This window comes from Xiphophorus hellerii, chromosome 19 (assembly GCF_003331165.1).
Source record: "Xiphophorus hellerii strain 12219 chromosome 19, Xiphophorus_hellerii-4.1, whole genome shotgun sequence".
Classification (NCBI taxonomy): Eukaryota; Metazoa; Chordata; class Actinopteri; order Cyprinodontiformes; family Poeciliidae; genus Xiphophorus; species Xiphophorus hellerii.
Window position 1 is genome coordinate 17,573,652 of NC_045690.1, and position 11,697 is coordinate 17,585,348.

General features: G+C 36.6%; 1 protein-coding gene across 1 annotated transcript; it reads left to right on the forward strand.

Moving 5' to 3' along the window:
- The first annotated feature begins 487 nt into the window (after positions 1–487).
- On the forward strand, positions 488–4,352 carry manea (mannosidase, endo-alpha). The gene is made up of 5 exons (XM_032547044.1): positions 488–618; positions 1,178–1,805; positions 3,122–3,231; positions 3,360–3,436; positions 3,526–4,352. The coding sequence occupies exons 2-5, from the start codon at positions 1,292–1,294 to the stop codon at positions 4,157–4,159; spliced, it is 1,335 nt and encodes a 444-aa protein (XP_032402935.1). The 5' UTR covers positions 488–618; positions 1,178–1,291; the 3' UTR covers positions 4,160–4,352.
- Positions 4,353–11,697: the final 7,345 nt, after the last annotated feature.

Genomic DNA, 11,697 nt, shown 5'->3' on the forward strand with positions numbered 1-11,697 from the left:
ATTAAAATGCACTTTTAGTAGCTGGATAGTGCTAACAACCACCTGGGATGGTTCAAAACTTTCAGGATGCTTTTTGTTCCAATGATTATGTCTATCTTCAAACTATCTGTATAGATAGATACATGGATGTCATGTCACAATAAACAAAAAACATATGAAGGACAATACATTGTATAAGATCGAAATATTAAACATAGAGAAACAGTGCGTTATTAAAGTGTGAAATTTACAGAACTGACAGTAGCAAATAGTTTCAAATTTAGTGACGACAGTAAAATTGTTGCGAGTATGGTTTGTTGTTACAAATGCAGTTAAATGTTTCAGTACAGCTCAATTGCACGCATTTTTTTATTTGACAGATTTTTTTAATGTATTACAACTTCCAACCTGTTGGGGGCGGTATGCAATACTTCTCCGGTAAGTGTGACGTAGCCCCGGCCATCACAACTATCTACAAACATAGATGGGTCACAGTAAATGGTTACAATGCTAGCTGAGCGTTTGTAGATCTGGGATGCATTCCAGGACAAATGCCAAACCAGAAGTGGTGGTTTTGTTCACGTCCCCTGTGTTTTATAAAGCTGAAATAACTCAGGAAGACTAAAGCACGCTGTTACTGTAAGTTTGTATGCATTTTAAACACTTTACCTTGTTTATTCGAGGGCTAGAGCAAGTTCAGAGTTTTATTGAATAAAGCTAACACGTCTACCCAGCCATGGTTAGCTACTGCTGTTGAAAGGTCTGAAGTTCAGGGCAGTGTACATTGACTTTGGCTGAAAATATGTAAAAGTAAACAGAGTCTTCCTTCCTTAAGACACCGTCACCATAGTCTTGACATGTTTGCCAGCTGCAATATGCATTTACTATATTTAACATGTTTTGTACAGTTAATTTAAGTGAAGAAACAATATTTCCGTGTAATTATTTTGTTTTGAAAATAATACATTGGATTGTCATCAGATTGATGATGGTCTTCTCGTTGTGTGTTGGTTATTTGTAGCTGAAACATTTCACAGAAAAGGCAAAATCTGAGACAAAGCTGCTAAAGTTAGAGATGCACCAATGAGAAATCCTTAGGGCTCATTTAAGATTATCTTTCTAATTCGTAGGTTGTTGCAAAATCTAAATGGCTATAATATTGAATGAAATTAAAGTCCTGATTTTTGTTTCCCCAAAGAACCAGGCTGAACAACAACTCTTCATCCCTCCTTAAATAGCACCGTTTCCACCATCAAGCCCTCGCTGCTGTTTCAACAATGAACTATGGGAAACTCCCAGCAGTGAGTGAAAAATGGCTAGGTTTAGGCTCAAATCCTGCATCAGCTTAGTCTCCTTAGCATTGCTCCTGGTCATCATAACGCTGGTTTTAAAGGCCCTTGCCCCAGAGGACTCTCCTTTTGACAGCCCTGGTGAGGTTGAAATAAATATTAACAGACAGACTGCTCCTCAGAACCAGAGAGACTTCAACAAAAGACCTGAAGAGACAAAAATGAGCGACCCTGTTGAGTCAGTCAAGGATGCAGAGCTGGAAAGCACATTGAGGAAGTTTCCTCCTCCCAACTACTATCTCCATGCCTTCTACTATATATGGTATGGAAACCCCACATTTGATGGCAAATACATCCACTGGGATCATCCACAGCTGCCACATTGGGATGCAAAGGTTGCTCAGGAATATCCACAAGGAAGGCACAACCCCCCTGATGACATTGGGGCCAACTATTACCCCTCCTTAGGGCCGTACAGCTCCAGGGATCCCTCAGTTTTAGAGGCACATATGCAGCAGTTGCGTACAGCAGCCATTGGTAAGCCAAATATGATTCTTAGTTTTAAGATCAATGGTTATCAGTGTTTAAAAATGTTATATTTTTGAATTAGACATTTTAGATATGATTGTCGTTAATAGGGATGTCCCAGGTGACTTTAGGTTGAACTAAACCGTCTTTTAATTCTGCAGAATGGGCTCTTGATTGTAAAATGTTACTATGAATTAATGTACATTTAGTAGAAGTTCTTCTTCCCTTCAATAAATGTCAGAAGTAAGTAATTTTCTTTAAGACCAAGTAAAATGTAGACTTGTCCTGTTCCCCAAGATGCAAATATTTTAATGCACTCTGGGTCCTTGACATCTGAAAGATATTCTTTTGGTTGATTTTGGTGATTTTTGATTTTTAAAAATTTTTTTTTAAACTTTTAGTCAATAATGATTTTGCAATAAAATTGTAGAATCTACTTTCCTAATAGCTCTCTGACGCAGATATAGCAAAAACCAAAGCTGTATCAACCTGGTTTAAATTCAGTTGATGTATTCACCAAAATTATTCATCAACATATACCTCTCTCTCAACCCTTACCCCAAAATTAAAACTGTTGTCCCTGCCTAAAGAGAAAACCGTGATTTCGGGTAGACCAAACTTGGGGCAGAGATTCTCTGTCAACTAGACAAAGAAGTGGGACATTCAGAACCGCAGGTCAAGAGACCTAGTTCACTTTGATGAGAGATGAAATAATGAGACCCAAGGTGTCTCAAGAAAGATGTTTCAGCCATTTCTCTTGACATGTTGATAGTTTTGGCATCAAAGTTTTTCAGACCAAGAACACTTTCCTCTGTTGAAATTTTGACTTATTTTCCAACTTTCCCCAAAGGTAAGTGAGGTATTTAGAAATGCTGATTATTTGGGCATGTGGCAACTATTTAATGAAGCCAAATCCCAGTCGGGCTATTGCTGTTCCACGTTGATAAGAGTAAATGAGCTGATCAGGATGTTTCTGGGACTCCTACTTTTGGTGTCTTATCAGCACATCCCACTTAAAGGAGAACCCAGAGGAGACCCAGAACGATTTGGTATCTAGACGATACCAAGATGTTTCCTTCTGATTTGGCAGGTATCGTCTAGAATGAGCTGTGGACTTTGGCAAAATTTTCTCAGATATTCAGTGAGTAATGGATACATTTTAAAAAATGAATCACTAGAGAAACAGAGTTCTTGGAAGGAATAAATTAAGATTTCTGAATTGTTAAAATTTAAATCTGCTTCAAGGATGTATAAATGATAAAAAGAAAGCCACCTTTTGCCTCAGATATTGTGTAGCTGTTCTTCACATTTGTGTTTATCATCAGGTGTCATCGCTATTTCCTGGTATCCCCCTTCCACAAATGATGACAATGGTGAGCCAATTGATGAAATCATACCTTCTTTGCTGGAGGTGGCACATAAATACCACATAAAGGTGCGTATGACAAAAGCTTTGTGTTTTGTGGAAATTTTATCAGATGTTGTTCAGCTGTGCTGACATCCAATGTCAACACCTTCGAGCTGTTGGAATCAAATGCAAAAAATAATATTGTCTGTTTGCAGGTTGCTTTTCATATTGAGCCCTACAAAGGAAGAGATGAAGTCAACATGTTTACCAATGTCAAATACATCATTGATAAGTAGGTTTTGTACTAGATTAGCTGTTTTATAGTCACTTTCTACTTTAAGTGAATGAATTTCTATTTACCATTGATTGCATATCTCTTAGATATGGAGAGCATCCTGCATTTTTCAAGTACCGGACAAACGCTGGCAAACTCCTTCCACTTTTTTATGTGTATGACTCCTACTTAATGAACTCAGAGCAATGGGCTAAGCTGTTGAAACACACAGACAGCAGCAGCATCAGGGACACACCGTATGACGCCATCTTCATCGCCCTACTAGTTGAAGAGAAACATAAGCGAGAGATCCTTACTGCAGGGTTCGATGGCCTCTACACCTACTTCGCTACCAACGGTTTCACATACGGCTCCACTCAGCGCAACTGGGTCTCTATCAAAGCCTTCTGTGACGATAACGACCTCATATTCATTCCGAGTGTGGGCCCAGGATACATTGACACAAGCGTTCGACCATGGAACTTCAAAAACACTCGAAATCGCATCAACGGCAAATACTACGAAACCTCGCTGAGTGCGGCGCTGGAGTCCAGACCCGATTTTATCTCCATTACCTCTTTCAACGAGTGGCACGAGGGGACTCAGATTGAGTCGGCCGTTCCCAAAACGGGTCAAACCGTGTACCTGGACTATCTGCCGAATAAGCCGACCATCTACCTGGAGATAACTCGCAAATGGGCAGCAATATTTGGTGGAGAGCGACAAAGATGGCAGGACTGATCATAGAGCCTATTTATTGAAAATTATATATACTACTGAAAAACTCATTTAATTTGTGAAATGGGCTACAATTTGAAAATGATGGCTGGTTGTTTAAGAAATTTTAAATGAGGTAAAGCCACAGCGGAGATAACGACTCATTCACTATGTTAATTTTGACTTCAGTTATGTATTTTTTTAATTTTAATTTTTTGCACTGTTGAGGAAAAATGATTATTTTTAGTGCTTAATACAGTTAATCTTACGGCATGTGTAAAAGGTATATTGAACACTCTTATTTTGAACAAATTTATTAATTTTGAACAGGTTTGTGTTAAGGATTTAAAATTAAACCAGATGGGCAAGCATTCAGACAACAGGAACCAAATGCAGATCTCTCAATGGGTCTCCTGCTGTGTTGTCAGAGCACAGGAGGCCATAAAATTAGCATCTGCTGAAGGGCAGTATCACTTGAGCCTGGAGGAGAGAAATCTGTTTGGTTCACAGAAGATCAAAAGTCTTCCAGAAACCAACATCTGGGATGGTGTAAAACTGAATACAACATAGAATGTTGAAACCACTAACATTTAATTTCTAAGACATTTTTCTAAGTATTAATAGCATGTTTTTATTGAAGATTGTATTATCTAATTTTAGAAATACTAATCTAGTAAATGATGAATGTATTTGAAAATTGTACTGTCTGTGACTATATCAGAATCAAATGGAAATTGTTTGAATGAAAATGTTTTGTTTAGTATTAGAAAATTGCTCAGGATTTATGCTAAACGGGGTTTTTGTGAAGATAACCTTTCCTTGAACCAAATTACTGGATTTAAGTTTCTCCTGAGAATTTATGTAAGGAGAGATAACGGGAGAGACTTCGGATTCCACAGGTATCTGTGAAATCTTATCTCATGTTTTTTCTTTGCTCAAATGACCGTAGAATCCAGGAGCCCAGGATGCAGCTGTTGGCTCTTTTGTTGATCCAGAGAGCAAATGGCCTTTGATCTTTGGCGTAAATTAGGGGGAGTTCTAAGTTTCTCTGAGTGTCCAAGGGAGCTTCCAGTTGGTCAGCCGGAGGTACGCCTTAATTGAATATATTAAAAAGGAAAGACACACCTTCAGTATAAGACTTCGTGTACAGGAGTAAAAATTCAGAGAGCTGCCACTATTTTGCTTTTTTGCATCACTCTCTCCAAAGAGAGAGCGATGCAAATCTCTCTCTTTGAGAGACAAGATCCTGCTTGTTTTTTTTTGTTTTGTCTTTGTCTTTGTTGGTCTGTCTTGTCTGTCTTTGTCTGTATAAGGTAAAGAATGCATATCTCTGTTCCTCTGCAGCTTTGTTGTTGATTCATACGTTGCTTTGTATGGGATTAAACTCTGTGATTCTGTGACGTCAACACGCATTGTTGTTTTCCTTGTGGCCGCACGTCGCCCGCTGAGAGGGCCTGGGAGTTTGAGGAAGAGAGAGAGAGCCAAACTTTGTTCCAAAGTTAATTTATAATTATTCTTCCTTAACAGCACTTAAACTGTGAACTGTGTTATTTTCTGTTTACGTTTAATTGTCAAGTGATTTATTAGGAGTTGAGCTTGAAAGATAATTCAGATATTCCAAGACATCCAATCTTCAATGCTAATATGGGCCTTATTGATCCAAACAGTAAAGTGACAGAGTGGCTTTTTTGTTCTGTACCCATACTGTATTGTGAATGCAGAGAGTGTGTTCAATATTTTCTTTTCACCTTATTTGAGGTGTCTTGCTGTGATATGTTTTGGAATGGCACTTAAGAGTTTGCATGAATCACTTGAATAAACTGATCAGATGCTGATGTGTAGAAAGTTGTCATCACCTTTCAAACCCCCACAATCAAGCACATCACACACAGTTCAGATTTCTACCAGTGTCCCGGTTGTTACAGCCAGCCTTTCTGTTTTGAACAGGTACAACTCTATGAATAACAGACAATTTCACACTCCTGCTTGTCTTGTGACCTCGTTATCTGAGATGAGAAATTCTTTAGGTGAAAAAAAAAACTGGAAGCGATTTCAGTTTTATTTTGCACTTGCTAGGTGTTCTCAATATACTGAAATAAGTGCTTGTTAAAAAGGTCACAGCAGATTTATCCAAAACAGAGTAGAAACCGTAGAAGTGTGCCAACCATCTGGTTTTTCCTAAAACTCTGGGTCCTTATTCTCAGATTCTCAGTGCTATGAGCTATTTTACCCTTAAGGATTTCTGCTGAATAGTGATTGAGCCAGCCGTGTGATAAATCAATGCTTTTGCTTGCAGTTTGTCTTCGATGTCTGCAAAATAACAGCAGCACATATGTAGGAATTAAAATGCCAAATATTAAGAGCTTACATTTTTAATTTGAGAAATTCATATCTTTGTACTGTTGGCGCTCAAAACATTTGGTTTCTTTCAAATACAATCTGAGATCCCCAAACCGGACCTCCAACATAGAGACAGCAGTCTCTGACAGACCTTTCAGCCAAAAATAATAATAAAAAATCAGGAACATCTATAATCTCCATCATAAATTAATGCTTTCACAGTTTCAGTAATACAATTTTGCCAGACTGATAAAACTGTTATCTATTCAGCCAGTTGAATAAAATCTTACTGGAACTCAAAAATATAGACTTATGTAAATACATCACACCTGAAATATGAATATGATTGCATATAATAACCACCTGGTGTTGGATCAATACCAAAATGTCCAGTATCCCACTCCCTTAGTGAGGAGGTGTGGTTGACCCCGTTGCTAGGTGTGACGCTGACCTTTGGGGGCTGATTGGTTCTTCTTCTTCTTGTTTAATAGCCATTGGCAAGCAACTCAATGGAGCATTAGTGCTATCATCTGGTAAGGAGTGTGGGTCAAATGTTTCCAAAAAAACCCCCCAAAACAACCTGATATCCTATCAAACAAATTACACCATCTGAAAACACTGCCTAGGCTGTTTGTGGCCTAATGTTAAAAAGTCCCTCGATGATATACGATAGTGATGGGTCCGGCAACACCGATGCGTCGGCGCATGCATCAAGCCCATGATTCTCACGAACATGGTCCAACTCGTAGCAAAAATTAAAAAGCATTATATACACACAAAAACACTCACTCTTTATAAAATGGAGACTAATTTTACTTTTCACTGTAAAATTATAATCTGTATGCACATTTTCTAGGTATTTTTAAACATTTTATTCTAACTTTGAGCAAATAAATTCATCACCGTGACACAATTTCCATGAAGAAATTTGAAACCACAAAACCTTTTTTTTCCACATTTTTTGGACACCAAGGACTTCAGTGTGCACAGAGAGACAGATATAAACAAAAATAGGCATTTTTAGCAAAATGTTTTATTTTACTGCGAAAAATAATTTCATCACCGTAACAGTGATGCAAATTTCAAAGTTAATTTTGATTGTGATTTTGTATCAAATCATTACATTGAAAAAAACAATATAGCCATAGTATAAAGGGTCTGGCACATTTCATCAAGGGATTAAAATATAAAAGTAATTCATATAACTAATCTAAATAAATCCTCATAAAGTTAACATAGCGGTAATGAAAAAACACATGTCGGTAATGAATAGCAATGTTTGGGTAGTGAATCCTTCATAACTATAATAATATTGAACTACACAAACAATAAAATACCCTAGTAAAACATACGTTTGCAAATTTTATTTAAGTTTATTAAGTCGACATTCACAAACTGAACAGAAAAATAGTCCCATATTTGCGTCACAGTACTTACAGTAACAGCTATAAGGACTAGGAAGTGAATCGGAAGTGTCTTGCTGATGAACAGGTAGGCAGTGGTTCAGAAATAGTACAAACTCAAGTAATATTCATTTAAAATAAATGGGCAACATTACAATAGTGCTATAGTGCACTGTTTAAAATTGTTCATATTTGTGAATTTGTTTGAAGCAAAACAAATTCACGGAGAGAAAAAAGATATCGAACTATATTCAAAATAACAGGAGACACAACTGGGAAATGACTGAATTCATGTATTTTTTCAACTTTGTGCTAGCAAATTTCTAGTGATACAACACTGTGTGAAAAAGAGGAATACAAAACCCCACTCAGATAAACAGGAAACAATGCTAGTATACAAGAAATCACATATTTCATAAGTTTTTTTTTTAAACCTTCTCATTAACACTGGTAAATGACAATGTAAGAAGGCCACTGTAGATTGGAAAAAAAGAGTAAATTTCTGCCAAAAAATGTAATTTTATTTTTAAATGTCAGAATCTTTCTGAGTTTTGAGTTCAAGAAGTCAAACAATTTACTACAAAAACCCATGAAATTTTGAGATTAAAATCAGAAATTTTTGAGAAACAAATGTGGAACTTTCTGAGTTTCAAAAGTTACAAATTTACTTGTGTATTCTACAAAATTTGAGATTTTTTGGTGGAAATTTTTTCCATCCTTTGTTTCTATCTACAGCTGCCTTAATATGCCAGTGTAGCTAATAATTCATTGGACTTTCTTTTTGAACTTGGCCCAGATTTCTGACACCACACAGAAGTGTCTTGCGGATGAACAGGTAGGCAGTGGCTCAGGAATAATTTCTTTGATGTCATCCAAATAATACCACACCTTCTCGCCAGCAAATCTTATTGATGGGATGTAGAAGCGGTTGTCTCCCGCACAGCTCATTGTCTCAACCTCATACTAACCACTGGCAATCTGGATTAATGAAGCAAAAAAACATTTATCAACTGCGTTTTTTCAAAGACAATTTGATTATTACATGATCATTACCTCCACATTACATGTTGACAATCTGAATTAAAATACTTGCACACCTGACTTCCCATTCTCCACTCAGTCTTAAACCTACCTGTGTTACTGTGCAAGTATGGAGGTCTCCATCATAGTCCACAAGGACCCATGTTGCTACTTTGATGGTCTCTTCAGATTCCCTTTGAGTGAAAACAAACTCCTTTGGGGAGAAGCAGTCACAAGACTGACTACAGAAGCACGAGACCTCTCGAAATCTAATATTTCCTGGTTCAGCAGCAACAACCTGTGGAGACATTATGTTTAGTTTTATCTGCAAAAGCATGAAAAGGTCAGATCTATATAACATTTGTTGTAATTTTTCACACCCTACCTCTTGATTCCGCCCTCTTCTGTTCACTTCCTATTGCGCTTCATATTAGGTGATATCAATTACCATAAATTAGCATAAAAATTTAGCCTAAAAAAAACGTAAAGTGTACTAAACAATAACAAACAACATTACAGTGTAAATAACCTATACCTTTATCTATTTATTATTGCAAAATGACACTGTTCATCACCGTAACCTTATTTCTCATTACCGCAACAGGCCTCAGATTACGCGGTAATGAAAGTTACGCATTACGGTAATGAACGACATCCACATGAGCTGGCTTAAAATAAAATAGCATGTCATGATGACTCAGTTAAAGTTTTCTCACAAACAGTGTGAACTCCCTAATATCTTATTAATAACTTTTTAAGAACATGAGGTATTATACATTACGGTAATGATCACCTATTGTGTAAAAACAGGCATATGGAAGGAGAAGCTTAACAGTTATCATGATCAAAAGATGTCAAACAATCTTACCTCGTAGCCATCTTTTGTCTTCTCTTCTTTGTGGTGCATCATGGGTCAGAATAACTTTATTTAAAAAAAAAATGATGTGAATATTACAGGACTTTGAACACGGTAATGAGAGTTGCACCTCCGCACACTCACTTTTATTAAAATATTCTGAATTACTTAACAGAAAATTATTATATATTATCATATTTTATCAATTTATGTATATTTAAACAAATTTATGATATTTTTTTTATAAATCTGCTTGATTATTTATAATGATACATTGAGGCGAAAGCATTTTTTTCCCCCCTTAGGACGCATTACGGTAATGAATTTGTGACTCCAAAAACAGTTAAAAAAACATTAAAAGACTTATTTCTAGTAACTAACAATGATCTGTGCCAAATATTAGAAATAATGATTGTCCAAATAAAAGTGTATTATTTTGAGTTGTTTTTTTTTATAAGTATGCCCCTAAAATCTTCTAAGACATTTGATAGGTTGGGTTCGTGAGAATCACCCCCATAGACAAAACCCCGTATTGCTTTCAGCAAGTCACGTGACCGACACAGAAACTGTTCTGAAATGACACTGGCTGCCAAACTGTGTTTATAAGGAACCTAATCTGTCAACGGGATGCATTTCTCCAAAGAATTCTTGATCTTTTACGGTACAGCGTCATCCATGGAGCAGCCAGGAAAGGAGTCGTAGTTTGGGACCATTTTGATCCTACATCAGAAAATAAGGTATTGGTTATCACTTCGTTGTTGTTTCATCCGGTTCTTTTCAGTTTTTACTTGATCTATCTGAATCCAAATTCAGCTGAAATTGACTCTTAGTTTTTCTTTTTTCATATTATGTTCTGCAGGTTAAATGTCGCATATGTTTGACAGAACTGTCTTATTTAAATAAATCCACCTCCTCAATGCTGAGGCATTATAGGGCCATGCATCAGAATGAAGTCCTAGATACACCTAGAATAAACTCAGGTTTTTATAAACTATTTCATATAAATTTAATTCTTTAATTTTCCTTCAAGTGAATACTCCTTTTACGTTGTTTTATTATCTTTTAAGACACCTGCTTCATTCACTGTCAAAAACACCAGATATTAACAGAGATTTGTACAATTTTGGGCCTGTCTATAATAAGCTGGCAAAAAATAAATTTTTAAGTGGGCCAAGTATATTTTCTGATCAGAATCAACCAAACAGAGCAAGCTTGAAAAGCTAGAGCAACATTTTATAACTTAGGACAATGATGTGCTTCAGGACTCTTTTAGGGATGGGAAATGCAGTTTACTCAGGAAGTAAGTAAAGACCAATGACTTCCAGGTCTGTGAATGTATTTCTACTGCATTCAAATTTTATAGACTGAGTATAAGAATAAGATCTTCTTCTGGTTCTCTAAAACAAATTTCATTAAATTTCTGAGAAGTTGAGTTGTTTGAAAAATACTGGTGGAAAATATGCACCAGTGACGACCTCTATTAAAACTGTGACATCCTCTATTACAGACGACAGCTTTAAAACATTTAACTGGAGCAATGTTTGAAGTTGCCACTTACTGATAGGTCTATGTTGTTCCATTTCACACTCCAGTGCATTTTCTTTCTGATTCAGCACATTGTTTAAACATTACATGGCTCATTTAGTCAAAGAGTCCTACGACTCTTCCAAGTCATAGAAATGTGTGGTCCAAAAAGAGCGTCTTTCATGAGATCCACAGCAGAGGTCTGTGTGGGTCATTGTTCAGACGTGGAAGCTCTTTTCAGTTTTACATTCTTAATGGACTGCGTAATATTTTCACTCAAATGGATTCAATTGAGACGCCTCCTCCCCATGCACTATTTCATCCTTACTTTGAAGCCCAGTCTCAACAGCATGTAGGTTGTCATTTTTATGTTACAATTCTTCGTCTTTTGTCCATTAAGCATCAGCAGATCTTTTGTG

Bases quoted from the DNA above. Each gene is read 5' to 3' on its own strand.
- manea (XM_032547044.1), top strand. From the start codon at position 1,292: ATGGCTAGGTTTAGGCTCAAATCCTGCATCAGCTTAGTCTCCTTAGCA. The intron at 1,806-3,121 runs GTAAGCCAAATA...GTTTATCATCAG, and splicing joins GTTGCGTACAGCAGCCATTG to GTGTCATCGCTATTTCCTGG. The intron at 3,232-3,359 runs GTGCGTATGACA...GTCTGTTTGCAG, and splicing joins CACATAAATACCACATAAAG to GTTGCTTTTCATATTGAGCC.